This window comes from Ciconia boyciana, chromosome 1 (assembly GCF_034638445.1).
Source record: "Ciconia boyciana chromosome 1, ASM3463844v1, whole genome shotgun sequence".
NCBI classification, from domain to species: Eukaryota; Metazoa; Chordata; class Aves; order Ciconiiformes; family Ciconiidae; genus Ciconia; species Ciconia boyciana.
The window spans coordinates 195,356,077-195,377,995 of record NC_132934.1 but is presented as its reverse complement, the minus strand read 5'-3'; the positions used below and the strand labels follow the sequence as shown (position 1 = coordinate 195,377,995).

Sequence of the window (21,919 nt, the reverse complement as noted above, 5' to 3'; positions counted from 1 at the left end):
CATTGCTCTACTGGTATTGAGGTGTGTGTATATGTGGACTTACAAAAATGAATTCTTAAATCAGCAAATGCATGAAAAACATCTAATACTGAAAAGAATGAATCTTCATTTAACTGTCATTTCCATGCTTCTGCTCTTATCTCCAGGTGAAGCGCTGGAAAATTATAAATGCTCCTGTTACATTCTTGCTTAACAAAATCATGTTTATATCAAGTTTGCATTATATTTTTACATAAAAATATTTCTTGAGCTAACTTTGATCTAATGATGAGTGGATGGTATATGATGAGTTTCAAATCAAGGAAGCTGACCCTATATCTGATTTCAGGGTGAGAGCATGGACAACTTCAACTGGGGAGTACGCAGACGGTCCCTGGATAGCCTGGACAAGTGTGACATGCAGCTGCTGGAAGAGAGCCAGCTCTCAGGGAGCACGCCCAGCCTGAACAAAATGAACCATGAGGACTCCGATGAGTCATCAGAGGAGGAGGACCTGACCACCAGCCAAATCTTGGAGAACTCAGACCTAGTAAGTTGCAAACTTGCAATTTAAGAATAGATAGGATTTTGTTTTTAAATAAGCTGGGCTTTTAGTTTCCTCTTGCCCAGGTGCAATCTAATTAGCTGAAATGGGGGGGGTGGCACTCAATGCCGTGTTTTGTCGCTGCTTGATTTTCCCTTATTTGCAAATGTAAACAGGAATTTTAATGCAAAATTTGAAACACAGGAAGTGTCAGATATGATTATTTGCCCTTTTTCCCACAAATTACTATGTGACGATTTTGCACAAATGGCCAGTAGTAAATCTTTCTGATGTATCTAATACTTAAAGAAATAGGACAAGACTCCAGTTTGGTAAACTGTGTCAGGTTTTCATTGTTCACTTCTGGGATGTTTGCATACAATTTTTATGATAGAAACATTGAAAGGGTTATAATATGTCTGTATGTACAAACTAAGAGTGCCATCGTCACTGCCCTTTAAGACAATGTCTGCTTTGCATGTTCATAAAAGCAGTGTGCGGTAGGGTACCTGTGTACTCAGTTCTTCTGTGCTTTTGTTGTCTTTTAAGCAGATTATAACTCTTTCCCCATCTGAGGATACAAATCATATTGACTCACTTTCTACATCATGTGACACAACCTCAGCAGACCCTCATCATTTTAATATAGGAACATCTAGCTTTGACGTGTCTTTGCCTGATATGAATAATCTCCAAGTGTCTGAAGGATCCAAGGTGAATACATTTTTACTTGCAACTGCAGTGCATTTTACATAACACTTTTAGAAGTTTATTTTACTTACACTTTCATGAAGGGTTTGATCTGTGAAAGCAAGTACATTCTGACTTTCTGTATATAATGGCATAGTACAATACATTCATATGCTCCTGCACATCCATACCCTTTCCTTTCTACTTATACTTTCTTTATTAAAATATTTCATTTATTGTTTCTTGAGTATATTGCACTACATATGCACCAAGATACTACAAGCTCATTGGAAGACAAATCCATGAACTGGTTACAAGTTACAACCCTAAGGGAATACTCTTTTGCTCTTCATGCTGATTTAAAAGAATGATATGCCAACTCATGTGGTGGGTGTATGCGTGTATTTTCTGAGATTTTTTTGTATGTGGGAACCTATTGTACAGTTGTGTGCACTGGATTCAGTTCTTGCCTTTTGGCAGACACTCAGAAATTTTAAATTCATGACCACAAGATTAAGCCATCTGGGGTGGGGGAAGGCAAGATTTGCAAGGTTACAACAACCATGTTCAGCACAGTTTGTTTCAGACAATTGTATCACAAGATGAACATAATGTAAGGTCGGTAAATAATTATCAATGTGCGGACAGTTTCTTTAATTTTCTGTTTAATAATACTTGTTTGTGGGAGATCAGGTGAACCTACTCTTCTCACTGTCTCTCCAGAAATATAATCGGGAGGTGGGGGGGTGACAGCTTTCTCTGTCATGTCTGAATTGGGTGGCTTCTGCAGAATGGGACAGGGGAAGAATACAGTTGTCTTGTGTAATCATCAGCTTTCATTCCAGTTCTTGCCCTTGGTCCCCTCCAAATGCAGCCACACAACAAATTGATACAGTACTACTAGCACATATAACAGAAGTACTGGAAACTTCTAGTGAAGAGGTCATAGAAAAGGAGGTTGGAATTGTGCTGAATATTGAACAAATTGTTTGTGTCAGAAACCTCCCCAGGAGGAAGAAAGGACAGGAGGAGGGAAATGTGGGTAGGGACAGGAAAGGAGGGGAACCTCTCAAAATAATGGTTGTGGAAAAGATAAACTCATTATCATTTGTCAGAACAACTGTTGGTAGACAAGTTACCACGTAACAACCATAAGCAGCAGAAGCTGGCAGAATTTCAGTTCAGGAAGCTGCAGTCAGAACAGATACATTTGCAGGTGGTGACTGGCTAATCTCATGCATCCAGCTGCAGTAGCTATTGGTATGTACATTAAGAATTGCAAATCACAGTTCATGAGTTTAATATATGCCTGGGGTTTTAGAATCTTTACTGTGAAAATTTCTTTAACGTCCCAGTACCCATGCACCAGTGTTCATAAAAAAATTAAAAGCTTTGGAAAAAGTAAGTAAGTGAAGAATGTAAAATCACAGCAGTTTCTTGTGGGATTGACACGCAAATCCAGCTAGTCCTGAGACAGGTTTGATATTAGTGAAATACATAACCCAAGTTGACAGGGATTTGCCAGTGTTACAACGAATTGATAACTTTACACATAATGCCTTCTTAGTGTTTTTTACCTCAAAGATATTTTCTTCTAGTATGCATACTTCTGTATTTTTACTCAAAACAAATTGGAGTCAGTATAAACAAAGTTAAAATGCCTGGGTTTATATTTATTTTAAGGAAGAAGACATCCAATTTTTAGTCAGAAAACTTGAAACTTGCACCTAAATAATTTTTACTTAATTTGATAACACAAAATCTGAGCTCTTTCCTGTTTCTCTTTTCCTCTGAGTTCTTATTTTCAGAGAGCTGATGGTATGTCAGCAATGCAGAGGAAATTTTTGTTACTTCATTAGTGCTGTACAAAAATGTTTAGTTGTTGCATCATAAGCAAAAACAAAAATATCGCCTCAACTTTTAAATGGATGCAGTGAATGAGAGCAACAGACTGATTAGGCCTTTTCTCAAATGTTTCAGTGCCAAAATCCAGATGTTATAGTTTAATGGCATGAAATTAGTTAAACTTATTTTCTATTAAAGATAGTGATCACAATAATTAAGATGGTATTTATAAGGGATTAGAAGACAGTGATGGATAATGCTGTGAGGGATACAGAGATACAGATGATGCTATTTTATATATTTTTCAAGTTATCTGAACTCACCAATTTCTGGAAGTGGACTCCAATCCTGCATGAATATTCGTAGTCCACTTTTTTATTTTGCTTTTTGGGCATCGTATTGGACTCCAGTGGGTGGGAGGTGTTTGCTTCCTCTTTCTTCCTCCCTTACCCTATCCCATCAAAATGTGTGTTCCTCATACAAACACTGTCATTGCAGTAAACACACCAATGGTTCTTTCAAGCTAATATTTCATATTTGAAAGTGGTTAATGCTAACTACTTCTTGAAGAAGCATGAAACATTTATAGTTCTTGCCAAGTGCTCTGGTTCCTATTCTGGTAATTCAGCCATATAGCTTTCATTTCTCTTTTCAAGATGGCTTGTGCTCTGATTCATTTCATCGTCTACCCTAGACTCAGGAATATTCCTATCCCTTTCACTTAGAAAACAAACCAAACCAAAAAACCTTTCTCCCCCCTGCAATTTCTGATCCTGTCCTTTCTGATACAAGTCTTGTTTAATTTTTAGAAATGCAAATCCCCCAAATTTATCTGTAGGATCCAAGCAGGTCTGGTAACCTGCAGAGGGCCACTTTTCTCTTTTAATTCCACTTGCCATAGATTTCCCTCCCTACTAGCTCCCAACACATGTATGTACATGTGCACATGCCTATGTGCACAAACACACACCTTATGAGATACCTCAAACAGAAAAGATAGAGCTTGAGCTATCCACTGCAGTCATCCCTCCAGGAACTGCTTTGCAGGATGTATGTATGATGCAGACAAAAGCCAAAAGATTAAAACTGAAACAAAATTTGTTCAGACTAAAAATGCAAGAGAAATCAGAAAGTTTCAAAAAGAAATCAAGAGCTGTAGGTACTAATGGATGAAAAAGGAGGGAAATGATAGAAGCATAATCCTTTTAATGGCCTGTAGAATGCTTTGGATTCCTCTTGAATTGAAGTTATTATGTAAATGACATGATAAAAATAATTCTCCATTCTAAACATGCATATAGTCTGCCAGAGACTGATTGTTTTCAATATATTTTGAGAGGCTTTAATACACTCTTGGACACTATAAAGTGCAAGTGACAAGGACAGCCTGACAGTAACAAGAACCCTATTGTTTTTCCTGAAAAAATACTTCCCTGCTATGTTGCCAAATGCATTGAAATCTAAAATTCTTTGCTAGACAAATTAAGTTGAAGAAACACTTTAAAAATTATATTGGTCCAAGACAGCAAGTTAAGCAAATACAGTATTTTTGAACAAGTATAACTTGATTCATGTCATTTATAATCTGTGGCTTTATACCTGTGCGATTTAACATGTTGTCAGGTGGGTTTTTTCATTAGATGCTTTCTATTTATTAGTGGAATTAACTTATTAATTTGCTGTTTTCTAAGACATCATCATTCACTCCCCTAGGTTGAAGCTGTACATGAAGAACAAGATGCAGCAGTCCATGAGGATGACCTTTCAGGGTCTACAAATGAACTCCCTGGAGCATTTGAATGCAGTGATAGCCTTAGTCTGGATATGACAGAGACTGAAGAGAAAGTCGACAGGCTGGAACAATTTGCTCTTGCTAGGTACTTGTATATGATATTATTCATAAAAGTTATTTTATACTGTACAACAAAGTGGTGACAAGGTGTTAGTTAATGGAATGGCTATTTTGGCCGCAGGAGTTATAAAATTCTCATGAGTTTAGAGCAGTGAGAAGACAATGCCCTAATTACCTGCATAATTATCACACAACTCAAAAAAACCCCAAGATTTTTCTTCTAGGGAAAACAAGTTATGATTTGTACATACATCTATACAGTTAGTCATTATATATGTAACATATTTAATTAAAAGAAAAAAAGGATCTTTAAAGATTCGCAATAATGGAAGTACTGTTTAGTTAGCTGTTCAACAGATCAGCCATGTATTCATCCTTCTGATTTCTTATGAGTCATAAGGAAGTCACAATATTGTCAAAAATCCCGTCTGCATACTCTTGAGGCTGCTGGTGAGTGTGGCTGGACCCCATATATGTATATGTTGCAAAAAAGCATCAAGATTTTTCCATGCCTTATGGAGCTCTTTCAGATTTTGAATGCTGAGTTAGACTATGATTAGCCCGTATTTATGGAAAGGACAAGGACAGAGGACAGGGGAAGAGGAAGAGGAAAGGGAAAGGCGGAGAGGAGAGGAGAGGAGAGGAGAGGAGAGGAGAGGAGAGGAGAGGAGAGGAGAGGAGAGGAGAGGAGAGGAGAAAGGAAAAGAAAGAGGATATATAAAGAAGCCCTCTCTCTGTCTATGTGCCACATGTTTCAGAATCACAGTTCCTGTTCTTGGGAGCCATAGGAAGTATTTCTCGATCCCAAAGGATAATACACAAGATCAAGTAGCTTAGTACTCTTTAAAAATTGTAGTCAGCCTGTTTCACTGACCATGGAGTGCCAAAATAATGCTCCGTCCTAAGAACAGTGTGGAGAAGGGATGGATCTTCTCCAGTCCATTACATTGGGGGGTAACCAAACAGGTCAGTATATATAATGTTTGTAACTTGCTGACATTCTTTTCAGTACTTCCGCTGTACATTATTATAACCAAGTTTTCCTAGAAGAGGAGTTTTTCTTCATGGGCTCTATCCTCCTGTGAAATGTCAGCCTTCTTCCTCCAAACTATGGTATGATAAAACAATTCAGGTATTCTGGAATGGAGGAAGGTAGATGATAATGGCCTGAAGATAGGGATTCGGATTTGGAGGTTTTTCTCATTGTAGCCAACATCTTGCCAGCTTCAAAAGTAATTTGAAAGTTCATGAATATTTTTAGAAAGGTGCTGTAATTGGTCCTGTGATTATAACTCTCTGTTGCAGTGTATTTTATCTGCCACCTTCTTGGTATTCTCCTTTCATCACAGGTTGGTTTGTTTTTTTTCTCCTTCAGTTTTGGAGATGTTGATCGAAATGCCTCCCCTCCTCCATCACCATTTTTTTCTGCCATCCTTGCTGCATTTCAGCCAGCAGCATGTGATGATGCAGAAGAAGCCTGGCGTAGTCATATCAACCAGCTCATGTGCGACTCTGATGGTTCCTGTGCAGTTTATACATTTCATGTGTTCTCTTCTCTGTTTAAGGTGAGAAAATAAGTTAAAGATACAAAATCAAAATGTTTAGATTGTGTGTGTCTATTAGGATGGCTCTTGATAGTAGTACCAGTAATGAACTACTAGGTATATAACCATTGTAATTTTGCATGCTGCAGAATTGCCATACTAGATTTTCATGCAGAACTGTCTTCTATTCATAAAAATAGTATGTATCTCATACTTGCAGGTTTGGAGATAACATTATAAAATGTGGATCCACTTTAAAGAGTATTTTCTTCAGTACTTTACAAACAGCCTGAAACAATAACTGCAAAAGACAGGAAATAGCCTTTTCATCTCAAACTATTGTTAATCTATTCTTTCATCTCAAACTGTTGAAATCTGACCATGCCCATATAAATGTCAACATTATTAAATATTCTGTACCTAATCATCTGAATAGAAATATCCAGCTACCATCATGTAACATAAATTCCAGAGATTGAGTCTGAAGACTAGAAATACATTTCTCCTTTCTAAAACTGTATGCTTACAAAGATAAGCATCTTGCAAAAAGATAAGAAAAAAAAGAAGTCAAATGTACAAACTATTCTAAGGAATGACTGTCTCGTTTTACCTGTAATTAGTTTTAAAACCTTTTTTAATTTTTTCTCCTGCTTTATATGAGGCAGCTGCAGGATGTTTAGCATGCTGCAGCAGTATACACAGCAGCCAAGTAACTTCATGCAGAGTTTAAGTACCCATGATCTCAGAGTACACAATTTTCTATTAGCAATGGGTACCCTGCTAATAAATACACAATCTCAAGATCTTTTTGTATCTTTAAGACTATCCTTATGAGAAAGAAGCATCATACAATAAGAATCTCTTCTCCATCCTCTTTCCTCTGTGCTCCACCAGAGTTAATTGCATGTCTTCTGTAGCTGCACGCTGTGTCCTCCTTTAAACATTACACCACTGTAAATATGGGTGCCTTATAGGCATTCTTTTAAACATTGATAAATAACCATTTGGGAGCAAAAAAACCAGTGCTGACTTGAGTCCATGACAGTTCAACTTTGAAAATTAGTCGTGTGTTTCTTCATGATGTGTATTTCAGCTTTTTTGCCATTACGTTGCTCCTAGAGGTTAATAGCCCTGTTCAAGTGTTCTGAGAGCTGTTTGTCCTTTTTGTTCTCTTTGAAGAGCTGAAAAGGAACTGATGTCACACTTCTGAAAACTAAATAAATAATACTGTGTAATGCAAGACCTAAACATTACCTGTAAAGTACCTGCTTAACTCCAAATCCTGGCATGCACACAATACAGTTGCTGTTGTGCTTGCCCTATCTTCAAAAGATAGTCTACTCATTTTCTTCACTTGATACTGGAGGAGAAAGATACAATACTGCTCTCAAAAAATTTTCAATAACAGCAAAACCTGTATAACAGTAATAAAAAAAAATAGTATCAACAATCCAGAATTTTCTAGCTGAAGTCACAGCCACATTTTTAGTCTATAAAATTGCTTTGTTCTCCTCTTCAGGGTTAAAACATAGGGGTATTATTTTCTCAGATTTTTTTCATAAGATCCCAGCTTGTCTGGAATTGTATTGTGTTCACACCATCAAACTTTGCTATTCATCCGCTAACTTAAAAGACTTGACCCTCACCAACAGGAAGTTTTGGAAACAAGCCCAGTATGTGCTAGGCTTACAACACAAAGTACTGCCAAAATATTTAACTGTGAAACAAAATCCTTGTTTGGAGGAGCCTGTCAACTAAATACTTGGTGAAGTGAAAGAAGTGCATTTTCCAGGGCACCTACATTTCAGTCTGCATCAAGTTAATGGTATCTTGGATGTTTGCCCACAACACGCTAAACTTGTTTAAAATTCCTGCAATTATTGAAGTACTTTTCCTGTAAACGAGTCATAGCTCAGAGATCTCTGGATTATCTTTACGGCTGCCTCTTTGTATTCTGTCAAATCTAATGTCTTCCAGCAGACCAGCCAGTTCCAAGACAAGTAGATTTGAGAGCTAGCAAGTAGTTTCCACAACTGAGTCCTTTTGTTACAAAAAGTGCTCTTCCCAGAAGAGGAAACCTGAGGTTAAGAAGAAAACGTTCTGAGAATATTTTGTTATTATTTACATTGACACAAAGTGCAGCGACTATATGCAGCCGTGTACCTATTCATAATGTGCTGGCGGTTGGCATTATTATTCACAGTAGTCCCATTTCACAAAATACATACTGCATTCAGACCTTGCTTGAAAGATTTTAGCCACTGTAATCTGCACCTGGAAGGAGATAGCTGAGATGATAACTTATTGTAGAACTGATAGCCCATGTAATTGCAAAATAAATATATTTAGTGAAGTACTATACATAGATACCAAAGTACCATCTCTCGCTGTTTCACATTTTAATAGTTTAAAACACTGTTCAAGACTGTTATCTTCTTAGCTGTAGATTGATTGTTGCTTTTATGAATATCTGAAAAGGAAAGTAGTAAAGGAAGAATATGTTTTCTTGAATATGTTTTCTAAACAGTAGACTGCTCAGCTTTTGATGAAGCCATGACTGAAATGCTTTGAGGAAGTTATTTTCATAAAATAAACTAGAACTGTTAAAATACATGAGTAGATGTGTGCTGAGAGAACATGAAGAGCTCATATTCCTTATCTTGCCCAGTACAGGATCAACTATAACTTTCATTCCGGTCAAATGTTTTTTAACTTTTTAGTCTAGACTGTTCTTAACTTTTAGGCTAAGGTGGAACTTTACAACTTTCCTAGGCAATGTAGTCCAATGCTTAACACTCCATATTGCTTGAAAACTTCTCTTTCTGTGTTTTATGCCCATGGCTTCTTGCTGTATACACAGTGGTACTCTTCTCTTCTTTGCAGTTGCTGCTTATATTTGAAGACCATTACCATGACTTCACCTACCCCAAACTTCTCTTATTTAACCTCAGTTCTTTGAACCTTCCCCATAAGTCACATTTTCTAAACTTCTCACTGTTGCTATGGGCTCTCTTATGGGCTGAAGACAGTCTGTGTATTACTTGAAAAGCAAGACAGGTTCTATACTTCAGCCGAAGTTCTTACCAGCACTGACTAGAAGTTTACCTGTTTTATAGAAGGTATTCCTGTTTAAAAACTTCTCTCTGCTAACTGCTTTGCAGTAGGATACAGTTAATTATTTTCCACTTGTAACCCAATCTAGTATGCAGATCTTGTTCTACAAAATTTTGCCTTCCTGGTTATTCTCTATCCTGAATGTGCTCTGTGGATTGTTTCATCCTAGGTGTACAACCATGTCCTTCTTTCCTTTCCCTGCACCACTTCTCCAGTTTATCAAGATCAGTCTGAATTCTAATCCTGGCTTCCAAGGAGCTTACAGCCCCTGCAGCTCAATCATCCATGCATTTAAGCATGTTGCATATTCCATTATTCAGTATTTTCATTAATGACGTGGTTAGTGCCTGAGACAGTCCCCAGTGGAATCCTACTCAATTTATCTTTCCAATTGGACAGTGAGCTGCCGATAATTAAGTTCTGAATATGGTTTTGCACACCTAGTTACCTCTAGACCAGGTTTCTCTGCCTTACTTCTAAGATAGTAAATGAGTTAGTATATAACATATCAATCGCTTCTCCTAATAGAAAATCTTAGCTTTTCATTAAAATTAAATAGTTTGATATGATTTGGTCTGACTAAATCTGTACTGCCTATTATTCATCTCTTATATGTTCCCCCGTTTCCCAAACTCTGTGTTTAATTCTTTTGCTCTTGGTTTTTTTTTGAGATAAGCACTTTCCTCAAGTTTTTTACAACACCCTGTGTTCTGTGAGTTTTTAAAGGGATTTGTTATGGCTCCTAGGCCGCTTTAGCCAGTATTGTAAGTATTATAGCGTGAATTTCCCTAATCTGCAAAGGTTTAAAAATATCCAAGCCCTTACTAGCAAGTTGTGTTCTCACCTGAGTTTTCATAGATGTCTCATTGTTACCTGTACACAGATGCCCTTTCTGGGAGCAATAAGGCAAAAGAAGGCATTAAACACTTCAGTCTTTTCAGTAGCATCTGTTAGCTATTTCTCTCCATTGTGATTCCTTGGCCTCCCTCTTAATTATTTCTAGCTTACTTCTTGACATTCTCTCTTTCACTTACTAGCTTATTTGGCATCTCCCTCTCTGATTATTGTGCCTACGTTGCCATGCTATGTTTGGTACCCAAGTTAGTAATTTAACAGAGTTTCCCTTTCTGTTCTTTTTTGCATGAGTATTTGCCTGAGTGAAACATTTGTGATTTAGCCAGATGTATGTCTTAATATATTTTCTATCTTTCAGTGGTATAGAATGTGCTTCTGCCCTCTTTTTTTTTCCTGAAGGAATGGCTACCCCTGATTATCTCTTTTCCCCATTAAGTTATTTCTAATGCACTCCTTCCTGCAAATTCTGAATGCATTGAAGTCGGTTGTATTATTTCTGTAATCTGTCTCCTTCACTGCCTCAGATTCATAAACTCAGTTGTTCTTCCCCAGGAGGGCACTGCAGCACCTAAACAGGTTACCCAGAGAGCCTGAGGAAGCTCTGACTTTAGAGCTTTCAAGACTCAGCTAGACAAAACTATGGCTGACCTGATCTAGCATTGGCAATATTCCCACTTTGAGTTGAAGGTTGGATCAGATGTTCTCCAGAGGTCCCTTTCAAGCAACATCTCTTGGATTCTGTTCCATAATCTGTCTTTCTCAATTTCCTTCCACTTTTACATTCTCAGCTAGCTCTTTTCTGTTGTTTAGGATCAAATCTAGATCTCTTTCCTTTGCCAGAAGAGTTGTCAGCAACAGTTTCACTAAGACTTGGGCTGAATCTTTCTGTTCAGAAGACATCATAGTAGTAAATCTCCAACTATCACCAAGCCCTATGATTCAGATGATTCTTCTAGTTACTCATAAAAAGTTTATTTACCTCTTTGGTGGTAATTAGTAAGAGCCCCTTGCCTCTACTACAGACTCAGTGCAGCAGAGAATCTGAACCAAGTGCTGAATGACATTTATAGTGCTTCGTTTCTGTGTTGAAGTAAGATGGTAGAAACATACAGTAAGACAAGTATCAGTCTATCCAATCTTAACTGTGTTCAGATGGCCAGTTCAGATGCTTTAGAGAGAGATTCACAAATAAACAGTTATGAAATTTTTCTGTAGAGGAAGTTTCTCTTTCACCATTTTATAAATTATTGATAGTGTATACCCTACTTACAATGTGAGGGCTTATGTAGCTTGTTTAAAAAAATCATTCACTCCAGCATCTTCCATTATCAATAAGGTCTGAATCCAGCTCACCTGATTTTAGGTACTTAACTTCAATGCTCCAGTGTATGAGCAGTAACAGGCTATTTATAGGTCTGTCATCTGGATTGGTATTTGGGAAGCACTTTTCTCCAGTGAGGCATGCTTATGGTAATATAGGTCCTAACCTACATTCCTCAGAGAAATGCCTATGGTAACGTGGAATGAATCATATAAAAATGTTGCATACTTTTATTTTTAAAAATATTTTCATATTACTCCCACCTGCTGAGCAGTTGGCCTTAGTGACATATATTTTGGCAGTGAAACCTGCTATGTATTTATCAGTATCATTATTTCGTTCCTGCAAGACTAAAATATTTTTTTTCATTTATTATTCACCTTATATATTAGTCACTGAACAGAAAATATCAGCACTAGAATGTTTCTGGAAGACTAGACTGGTTTAGGACTCAAAACACCAAAAAAAATCTTCTGAGAACAATAATTCCCGGATGCAATGCAGTATTTCTGGAGTCCTCCCAAGCAGCAGAAAAGTTTTAGTAAGAATGTTTTTCCCACAGGGGAAAACAAAAGTTTTTTTCTGATTTTTCCATGCTGCTGTTTGGCATTAGGATGTCCATTATATTATCTGATTAGCCACTTGACATGGAGTACTAACGAAACAATGCCCGGAATGGGCAGAAAACGTAATGTGCTGATCAACTCTTTTAACTCTGTACAGCCAAGCAAAAAAAAAGCTACTTGTGGGTAAAAGGCTTTATAAAGATTGAATCATCTTTACAAGAAAGAATGTATTTCAGTAGTAGATTATTATGAATTCTGTAATTAATTTCACAGCTGCCCAGCTGTACACTGTATCCAGCATAATAACTGTTATTCAGTATCCTTGAGCAGACATTCAGTTCTCCACAGGGAGATGGTCTCTTTTGCACATGTTATTGTGCGGAAAAAAAAAGCATGCCATTTGTTTACAAAGGAAAGAAGCTTGTACTTGAGTAAAGAACATGATAAACTGTATTTTGCTTTACAGAATATTCAGAAAAGATTCTGCTTCCTAACCTGCGATGCAGCTAGTTACTTGGGAGACAACCTGCGAGGAATAGGCTCCAAGTTTGTGAGGTCTTCTCAGATGTTAACGTCATGTTCAGAATGTCCCACGCTTTTTGTAGATGCAGAAACAGTAAGTATATTCCTTTCAACAGGCATGTGCTGCATTGCAGCGTGTTATTCTACTGGCTATTTCACTTTTGGGCAAATCCTGAATAGATATTTCAAAAAGGTAGCCACCTCCTATCTCTAATTTTTGTCTCTTGTTCTTAACCAAATTTCCATTAATTTTCCATATTATTTTATTAGGTAAGTACTGGCAGATGGGCAATATGATGTGTTGAGCCTGTGGGCCAAAAACCAGTATAAAACAGGTGCCTACCAGACCCTGTTTGGGTCCATGAATGGAAAAGGAGAAGCTATTTTTTACACAGTTCAGCATCAAAGATGGTAACATGTTCAGTGGTTTCGTTTGAGTCAACTGTGATGTGAGCTGGATGATAAAAATATATATTAGGGAATTAATGAGATGGCCCTTCCCATTGTTTTCATTCTGGCCCATATTTATCCAACAGCATCAGGACAGTGTGACCTCATACAGAAGTACAGAGGTAGGACTTGCAAAGTGTAATCTTGGGCCCACTGCTGTGACCATGGAAGAGCTGTGCCTTACGTCATCAGAGAGCTGTGGAGATTAACTAGTTAAGCTTTGTGCAGTATTTTATTTTAGGGAAGTCCTCTGCAAAGCTGTTAAACACAGAACACAATTTCAATTCCACATTATTATAAGTGCAACTTTTGCTATTCAGTTTTCAGTATAGCATTCTATTATGTATATTTTTGCATAAATAGAAATATTTTTCAGTATTAGTATCTGTAAATCTAAGTATTCTTTTGCAAGATCTTTACTATACTTTCTACTTTGCTAATATTTTTTTTCTTTTATAGTGACATTTACTAGCCCTTTTGATTTCATTTCTCCAGCTGCTCTCTTGTGGCCTTCTTGAAAAGCTGAAGTTCAGTGTTTTAGAACTGCAGGAGTACCTGGACACGTACAATAACAGGAAAGAAGCAACACTCTCGGTATGCTGGATTATGTTATGTTCTTGGTTTTGTATGTGTGTATACTTAAGCTATGTCAGGAGACTGCAGATACACTCAGATCTGTTTAAACTAATATTCAGTAGAAAACCATGTTTCAGATACTGGATTCACTAAATGTTTCTTCCTGAACATATGAACCAGAACTAAAAAAATAGCTATTGTATCCCTTAATTTTAGAAACATTGGCATCTTTAATATTCCTAGTCTCTCCTTTCTCCTATTCAGTAATTAATTAATTTTCTTGGTTTATGCAATTCAAATACTAATAGAAATCGAGACTACACTTTTTAAATGACAGTCAAAGCAAATCATCATAATCTGTGTGAATAAAAAGTGCAATTGCAAAATTTTGTTTGTTTCCGTGCTGTGCTGTGAAACTAAAATACTGCTTACCATCTGCAAATCAAACTATAGGCCTTATTCATATCTTCTTTTAATTTCTTTCTGAAAACAGTGGCTTGCAAACTGCAAAGCAACGTTTGCTGGGGGCTCACGAGATGGAGTTATTACCTGCCAGCCAGGGGACTCAGAAGAGAAGGTAATGAATGAGCAGTATTATTTCTCTCCTGTAAAGTGACATGTGCGATATGTCTTGTTCTCGGACCCACAAGAGCCTGGTGTACTTCCTCCGTGTTTCTCTGCTGGGGTTGGGCATAATCCGGTTTTCACACTTAAGGCTCAAAGGTATTGTTGTTGCCTCAGTCCTGGTCACAGGAAATGGGAAGTATTCAGAGGCAATACTTCTGCCTTCCTAGTCTAGCTAAGGAAGCAGAGCTAACCCTGCTTGGGTTGTTTGTGCTCTCCCTTTTAGAAAGATACTGCAGCAGCAGTTTCCCACAGCGCAGTGTCTCTGAAAATCACTCCTGGTGTACTGTGCTTCCACAATACACTAATTTTATCTATGGCTGTTGCAGACTGGGTCTGCCCAACAGCAAGACTTGCCTGGTTGAAATCCACTTAGATTAGTAGTTATGAAATAATGACTGTAAAATGGCCAGTAAAACAATTTATTCTGTAGATAAGTAGTTATACCTGAGGCAAGATATCTCTTTATCACTTTTGAAAAAAAGTTTTACATGCACACACACAGACACACATATACACACATAAATATATATATATATATATATATATATATATATATATAGTGTTGATTCCAGTTAAGAAATCAATCTTTTCAGAAATCAGTACCATCAGCAGGCATTCCTGTTATTTGATTTACTAAGTATAGAAAACAGCTGGTATCTTAGTGGTGTAGAATGAGTTGAGAAATGTTATTGTGTGGGTTTTTTTCCTTTTGGAGAAAAAAGAATGGAGGGATGGGAAAAAGAGGGGGCTGGAGACAATTAGCCAACATCAGGAAGCAGCAGCAGCATCATGTAGAAAAAAGTGACATCTCCTCTTTCCATGTATTTTAACTTATAAAAGATAATGATGACATTTTCAGAACACACAATTGCCTATTGTAACCATTTTTTTCAAATACCTTGTTTTACATTGGTTTCAGTTTGTCTGTCTTCTCCCCCAATTCACTTTATTTTCTTCTGTTTTTTATCTTCACCTCTCTTTCCCACCTCTATGTATTGTCTTCCTGTCTCTGAACTCCCTTCATTTCTTTTTTTTTATGCCATTTCCCAAGTATCCCAAATCCTTGCCACCCCTGCATTTTGGCTTCCTTGACATTATTAGCAAATCTAATTTGCTAATAAATCCTCTGGCTGCAATCACAGGTGGTGGGAAAACTGTTCAATCTTCCCCCACCTGGCACCAGCACCAGCAAAAGTTACAGACACTTTCCAGTACATTTAAATAAGATACTGTCTCTTCTGTAATTGTAATGGTGTACAGGGAAGTTTTAAGTGAGCTATTCTCAAATCTAAAAAAGGAGAGACCTGGAACACATGTTACTACCTCTCCTGCAAGTACATCAGGAGAGGGAGATAAGTATACGCAGGGAGGCGTAACTATTGGAACGTGCATGGGCTTTCTCTTCCCACTGATGCACAACACCCTGAACCTTGACTTCAGACTGTAGTGTTACATAAGTTGCCGTATACAGCTTAAATTATCCTTTATCCCTCTTTTGGAAACCCATAGAATGGGACGGAGGATCACACATCTTGCTGATCATCTACATTGTTTCTTTTTTGAAAAAGTAGAGGAGAGAGAATGCTGAGGTTAAGGAATAAACTGTGATCTGAGCTCATATAGCCGGCCTAAATGCATCTGAAAGTTAATAAATGTCGTGTTCCACTTGTGTGGGGTTTTTTTAATTAGGTGCTCTCTGTTTCAGAATTAAATGTGTGTTTTGTGAAGCTGGGGTTAGTATTCTTACTGCTTATCAAACAGACTGAAAAGAAGGGTTTCTCACTCCTGCAGGAATCCCTGGTCTCTCCCCAGCATTGTTCCTTCAGCCCAAAATGCATTATTCCTTGGAAGTTGACAGGATGGTAGGTCTTTGATCAACAGGCGCATTTCTTTTCTTCCCCTTCTCATTCACCTGTCAATTGAAGCAGCTCTTCCCAAAAGAACATTCTGTTTGTTCAACAAAAGTTGGGAAGAGTTGTTCAACAAATGGGAGGAAGAGTCCAGGGAAACTGAGGACATGTGATTAGGAAGGGACAAGGAAAAATTACACCTAGACTGGCAAGTATTTGTTTTCTTATCTTTCCTCTCCTCTTCTCCATCAATATGAAAGGCTAAAGAATAATAATTGTAGGAAAAAAAATGTCTTAGAGTGGTAGTCACAAGGGAACCTGCCTAAAATCTTAAACTCATTGAGGGTTAAGACTAGGGCCTGAAATCCTGCTGAAAACTTCTGGCATAAAAAATTGCTTAGCTAAGCACAAAACCAGGCTACTTCTGAAAAAGGTTCAGAAATAATTGTAAGGAAGAAAAAGCAACACCTTGCTTGACAGAAAGCAGAAATCTTAGGTTTCTCAGAACTCCCCACCTGGTAAAAAGCTTGAGGGGAAAATAGTCCCCTCTACAGACAAGACACACATAAGACCAAATTCAGTGTTAGCACAAGTGGTTGCATCACAAATGCCCGCTGCGGCTGGTAACTAACTTGGCACCAGTTTCTCTAATCAGTCTTATTTCAAAATAATTGCACATGATTTGTTGACCATTGTTACTGTTACTGAAAATGGGCAAAGGCAAAAATTGCTTATTCTGACATTAAAGAAGCTTGAAATAGAAGTTGTCTAGGTCAGCTGCTAGAGCTAGCAACTTTTCTGAAATTGGGTAAAAGCTTCGTATCCCAGAATGTCTTTCCCCCCCTTATTCTTGCACCAGATTACATGATTTGGATGTGTCTGTGATTTGTAAGCTTTGATGCTACATTGAGCAATAGCGTCTCAAGGACATAGGAGTCAATTTACAGACAAAAGATAACTGCCCATACTATTGCGCTCTCTGTCCAGGTGTAACAGTCTTAGATGAGTACAGCTATCAGTACGTTCTTCAGCCTTACTAAACAGGCATTTCTTTAATCTAGTCAAAGACTAGTTTTGTTTGGTTGGTTTTTTTTCTGCAAAAGAGATACAAGAAGATCCTATTTTTCTTGTCAATTAGCACTGCTAATTCAAATAAGTATTTATCTCCTAATGAGACATTCAGTTTACTCTGTAAGTCCAAAGTCAGTATACACCTTTCTTAAACCCTGCTCATCGCAAAGGTCACCACAAGCTAATGGATGTGGGCTTTGCAAACTCAAACTGTTAAAGGATATTTAAAACATGCTGTACCCCATAAAAATTTGCCCCAAAAACTCAGAATGTACTTGTTGCTATGAGCTTTCCTGTGGCTAAAAGTTCAATTACTCTAGGCCACAATAAGACTGGAGGTGTACCTCTTGGGACCATAGTCATCTGGAGTTGAGTTCAGTTACAGCAAAGCTCAAGGCACAGTTAGAAATTCTTAATAATCAATAATCAATTATCTGACTGCTGTTTGACAGATCCATGGATTGACAATGAGGTAAAATTGGCCTGGGTAGGCAGCTTTTCTAAAGGAGGAACACAGCTGTGTTTTATATTTCTCCAGACAGAGTAGTTCTACTATCCTTCAAGTCCAGTGGATATTTAAGAATGCACAGCATATGCTGTATCTCTCTTTTTGTCTCATATATATATACAAATTTGCATATATACCCACTTTCCTAGATTGTGCGAAAAGTTTTTGTCTGCTGGCATGTCAAGTCAAATAGAATACCTTAATAAAATGCATTTGCAATTAATAACCCTTGCACGCAGCAGTTATTTTGTTATAGTGGGACTCTCCTATGCCAATAAATGACTGAAGACTCTGTTGCCATCAAAGTGTTAATGTCTTAAGAAATAATTGTGTAACTGTCATCTCTTTTCAGTATGTAAAAATGATTCCTTGAAAAAAGCAAGAAGGCCCATGATCTAAAGATTAGTGCTTTGCTGTCTTCCTGGTCTGCTGATAGTACAGAACAGTAATTCTCTGTCTCAATAAAAAACTAAATCAAAGTGTTGCTGCTGGGGGGTGTGTCCTTCTTAGGTGCAGCATTTACTAGCTGCATAAAGGACTATGCAAGTGATCCAAATACTCTAAACATTTGGTATTTTCAGCTGCCAAAACCACTAATTGTGTAGTGTCTATCAACTAATCTAAACCAACACTTCCCTTACTATAGGAATTAAACTAGAAATTGAGAAGAGTGTCAGCTAGGACCATTCCACCTGAGCCCTTGCTGCTGGGGACTAAAAGAAATGTGACTTAGTCCAATAATTAGTGTCTTTTCAACTTGCAAGGAATATCGCATTTTATGCTGAGAGAGGAAGATAAGTTACAATCATGACATTGTAGAGCAATATGGAGTTGAACATCAGTAGTTTAGGGAGATTTTGTATCCGGTATATTTTCTTTCAGTGAAGAAGAAGGGTTTTTCATGTAATGTGAAGCCCCTTCCCCACCCCTTTTTTTTGGCTTGCCCTGGTTTTGGAAGCAGTACAGAGAAGACAGTTTTTTTCGGGAAAAAAAGACCATGAAATTCACTTATTTGCTGCTCCCCCTCTCCTTCTTTAAAGTAAATTCCATGGCAAATTAGAAATTATATGTGGATTCCAATATTTTTGAAAGTCCAAGTGAAACTTGGTGGCGTGCTAAACTTCAGAGGAGCTTAAGACAGAGACAAACAAGATTTGAAAAACACAAGCTGGCATACCTGTGAATTTACTAGAGCGCAGTGATCTGTCTGCTCTTTTCCTCTTATCTTGAATTTAGCTTTACAAAGCTTAATTTACATGAACTGCATGGACGCCAAGATATAAGGGTTTTTTTTCAAGAGTACTAAATAGAAGAAAAAAACTATTCAAGCAATCTTAAAGGCATAAAATTAAACATCACAAGAGCTTAAATCTTAGTTTGTCATGGCTTTATAAAAGAGTAGTGCAGGATTTGGGACAATACTTTTCATACATTTTTTAATAGTAAGGCCCATGGAAAGAAGCCAGACTGAAATACTTTGTTAGGCTATACCAAGTTAGCATTATTTCACATTTCTGTATTTGCTGCCTTTGTATTGATGGTAAGGTAAATCATTTTAATAAGAATTCCAAATGTTTATTAACACTGTGTGCATATGCACTGACATCAGGCTGTAAATGGGCAGATGTCATTGTGTTTGTTAATTACAGCATTTACATGACAACTCTGTTCATCTAAAATATCTTGAGAATGTAATATATCTATAATAAGGAAGGCTGCATTAGAAGTGCACAGAGTGCAAATGTTAGTTCTTGGCAAAGAAAAGAGAAACACTTTTTTTTGAGGAGAGAAGTTAGTCCCCTAATCTTTGAAATGCTAATGCAGGTCAATTAGAATTTTTATTACTATTGCAACAGGACTTACACTGACATTGTGATAGCTCCAGAACTATGAATCAGTGAATCATTACTGGTGAGAGGAAGGAATACAAAGCTGTCTGAACTTGTGGCATTGCCATGTACTGAAACAAAACTGGCATTTTCCATGGATCTTTTTTTTCTTATAATAGTCATAACTTAAAAGTTATATGCAAAATGTTTCCATTGTAATTGCCAAGTAATAAAACCAGCAGTCACAAAGCTTATCCTGGAAATTTCATTAGATCCATTACATCCAAAAATAGAAGTATTTATAAATAACAAAATATTTCTAAATAACAAAGTTCAGTTCTGTCTATCACTTGAAAACCCTGACTAATTTTTTGAGTAGTCTGCAATATGAGCTCTTTTTAATAACAAAGAAAGCAAATTTAAATAAAAGTATTATTTCAAGAGTTTTCTAACACAATTTCACTCTAAGTTCCTCAGCTACTGAGTGGGATAATCAAAACTAATAAATCTGAAGACCTAACTGAGGATATTTAGACTGTAATTTACCATTAGAATTAAAGCTTGATTTTATTAAGAATGCTGTGCATGTTGTATGTGATATTTCCAACCGGTTATCAGGTTGAGGCAAGCATTGCTAATACTGCTGACAAGTTATGCTATTAAAGATGGGCTGTGCTTCCTATTGCATGCATTACACTGACACTATACTTTCTTTCCTTTCCTTTTCTCCTGTGCCATGCTTGCTGTGTAGCAAATGGAATCTCTTGCAGTAAGTTGAAGTTCTTTCATATTCTTTGTCCATCTGTAGATGGACTAATACACCCCAATTTTACTGTTTTACTTCTAAGCATGTTTTCCTTTTTTGTTATAGTTTTCCTGTAGAATACGTGGTTCTACATGCAGTGACTAAAATAATTTACTAAAGTGTGTTTTGTGAAATCTAAAAATACTGTGCCAAAATTCTGACACATTCATATGCTGTTTTAAATGGTCATTTACATAATTTTTTAAAAAACAAGCCTTGAATGGATATAATATGCTGGAGTGGAAGATAAATTTTTTTGTTATTTTAAAATTCATAATTTTCAATTTGTCCTAATGAAAAACTACAATTTATAGTTGACAGTTATGTTTCAAATTGGTTTTGTTTATATGTTGATTAATAGTTTCACCATTATTGGTTTCTAATACTTATTCAGGAAGAACAAAAATTGAGTTGCATGACATGGTAACTCAACACTGAGTGAGTCCTACTTGAGTCTTCAATTTGGCCTCAGTTTGTCTTCATTCAGGTTAGCAGCCAGAAGGGTGCAACTGAATTATTGTTCTCCAAGGACTAAAAAAAATTGTGTGTTACATGCCAAGCTATGAAGAGATTTTTTTTTAATTATGTTATGCCGTGTCCTGGTTTTCAATTAATTTTTAACTCCCTGACAACTTCAAGTATATGTGTGTTTAACTGCTATGTAGTGTTGCCAGTTCTCCAAAACTTGAATAGAGTGAATTTGATCCTTACTGGGGACTAAACAGGACTAGGCAGCAAGCATGTGTCCCCAGCCTGGCATTAGGGGTGAATGGTTGGTACCTTCCCTGGCCGGGGCACCAGCCAGCCCCTGACATGCCTGAGCATGGTTCAAGAGAGGACAGAAGCCAGAGCCATTTCCAGGAGGCTGTATCTAAACAGTCACTCTTTATTTTGAGAGGAGAAAGGTTAGCCACAGAGATGCAAGCTTGGCAGTGCTCTGTGGCCTCAGTTACAGGGAATAGACTCTGGGCAGGTTTATTTAACAGGCAGCGTCCCTCACGCCCTACCTCTTCATTCTCTTGGCCACCAATAGGTTTTGTCCCTGCCCACAAGTCAGTTCTGTCCTAGCAAGTCACACGTGTTCCCTTCCCTTTTTCCCCACCATGGATCTGCTGGACCATCCTTCAGCTCCTGTGGGTCTTTGCTGTCTTATCAGGTCTGGTGGGATTCCTCCCTTCTATTTGGGGAGGGAATGCTCTGACCCTGCTTATCAGTAACAGTCATTAAGCATACTGACTCAGATACTAGAATCAGTTTATCCACAACAACACAGAATCACAGAATCGCAGAATCATATAGGTTGGAAAAGACCTTTCAGATCATCGAGTCCAACCGTAAACCTAACACTACCGAGACCACCACTGCACCACA

General features: G+C 37.4%; 1 protein-coding gene across 5 annotated transcripts in view; it reads left to right on the top strand.

The window, feature by feature from the left end:
* The window catches only part of FRY (FRY microtubule binding protein), a 256,233-nt gene that overhangs the window by 225,515 nt on the left and 8,799 nt on the right, over nt 1-21,919 (top strand). For 3 of the 5 annotated variants that reach the window (XM_072850395.1, XM_072850393.1, XM_072850390.1), the window contains exons 52-58: nt 329-529; nt 1,073-1,237; nt 4,772-4,935; nt 6,286-6,475; nt 12,777-12,926; nt 13,778-13,876; nt 14,352-14,435. In XM_072850395.1, the coding sequence (XP_072706496.1) occupies nt 329-529; nt 1,073-1,237; nt 4,772-4,935; nt 6,286-6,475; nt 12,777-12,926; nt 13,778-13,876; nt 14,352-14,435 (1,053 nt within the window). The remainder of the gene's footprint in view (nt 1-328; nt 530-1,072; nt 1,238-4,771; nt 4,936-6,285; nt 6,476-12,776; nt 12,927-13,777; nt 13,877-14,351; nt 14,436-21,919) is intronic. The other 2 variants (XM_072850394.1, XM_072850392.1) reach the window with 1 other exon arrangement.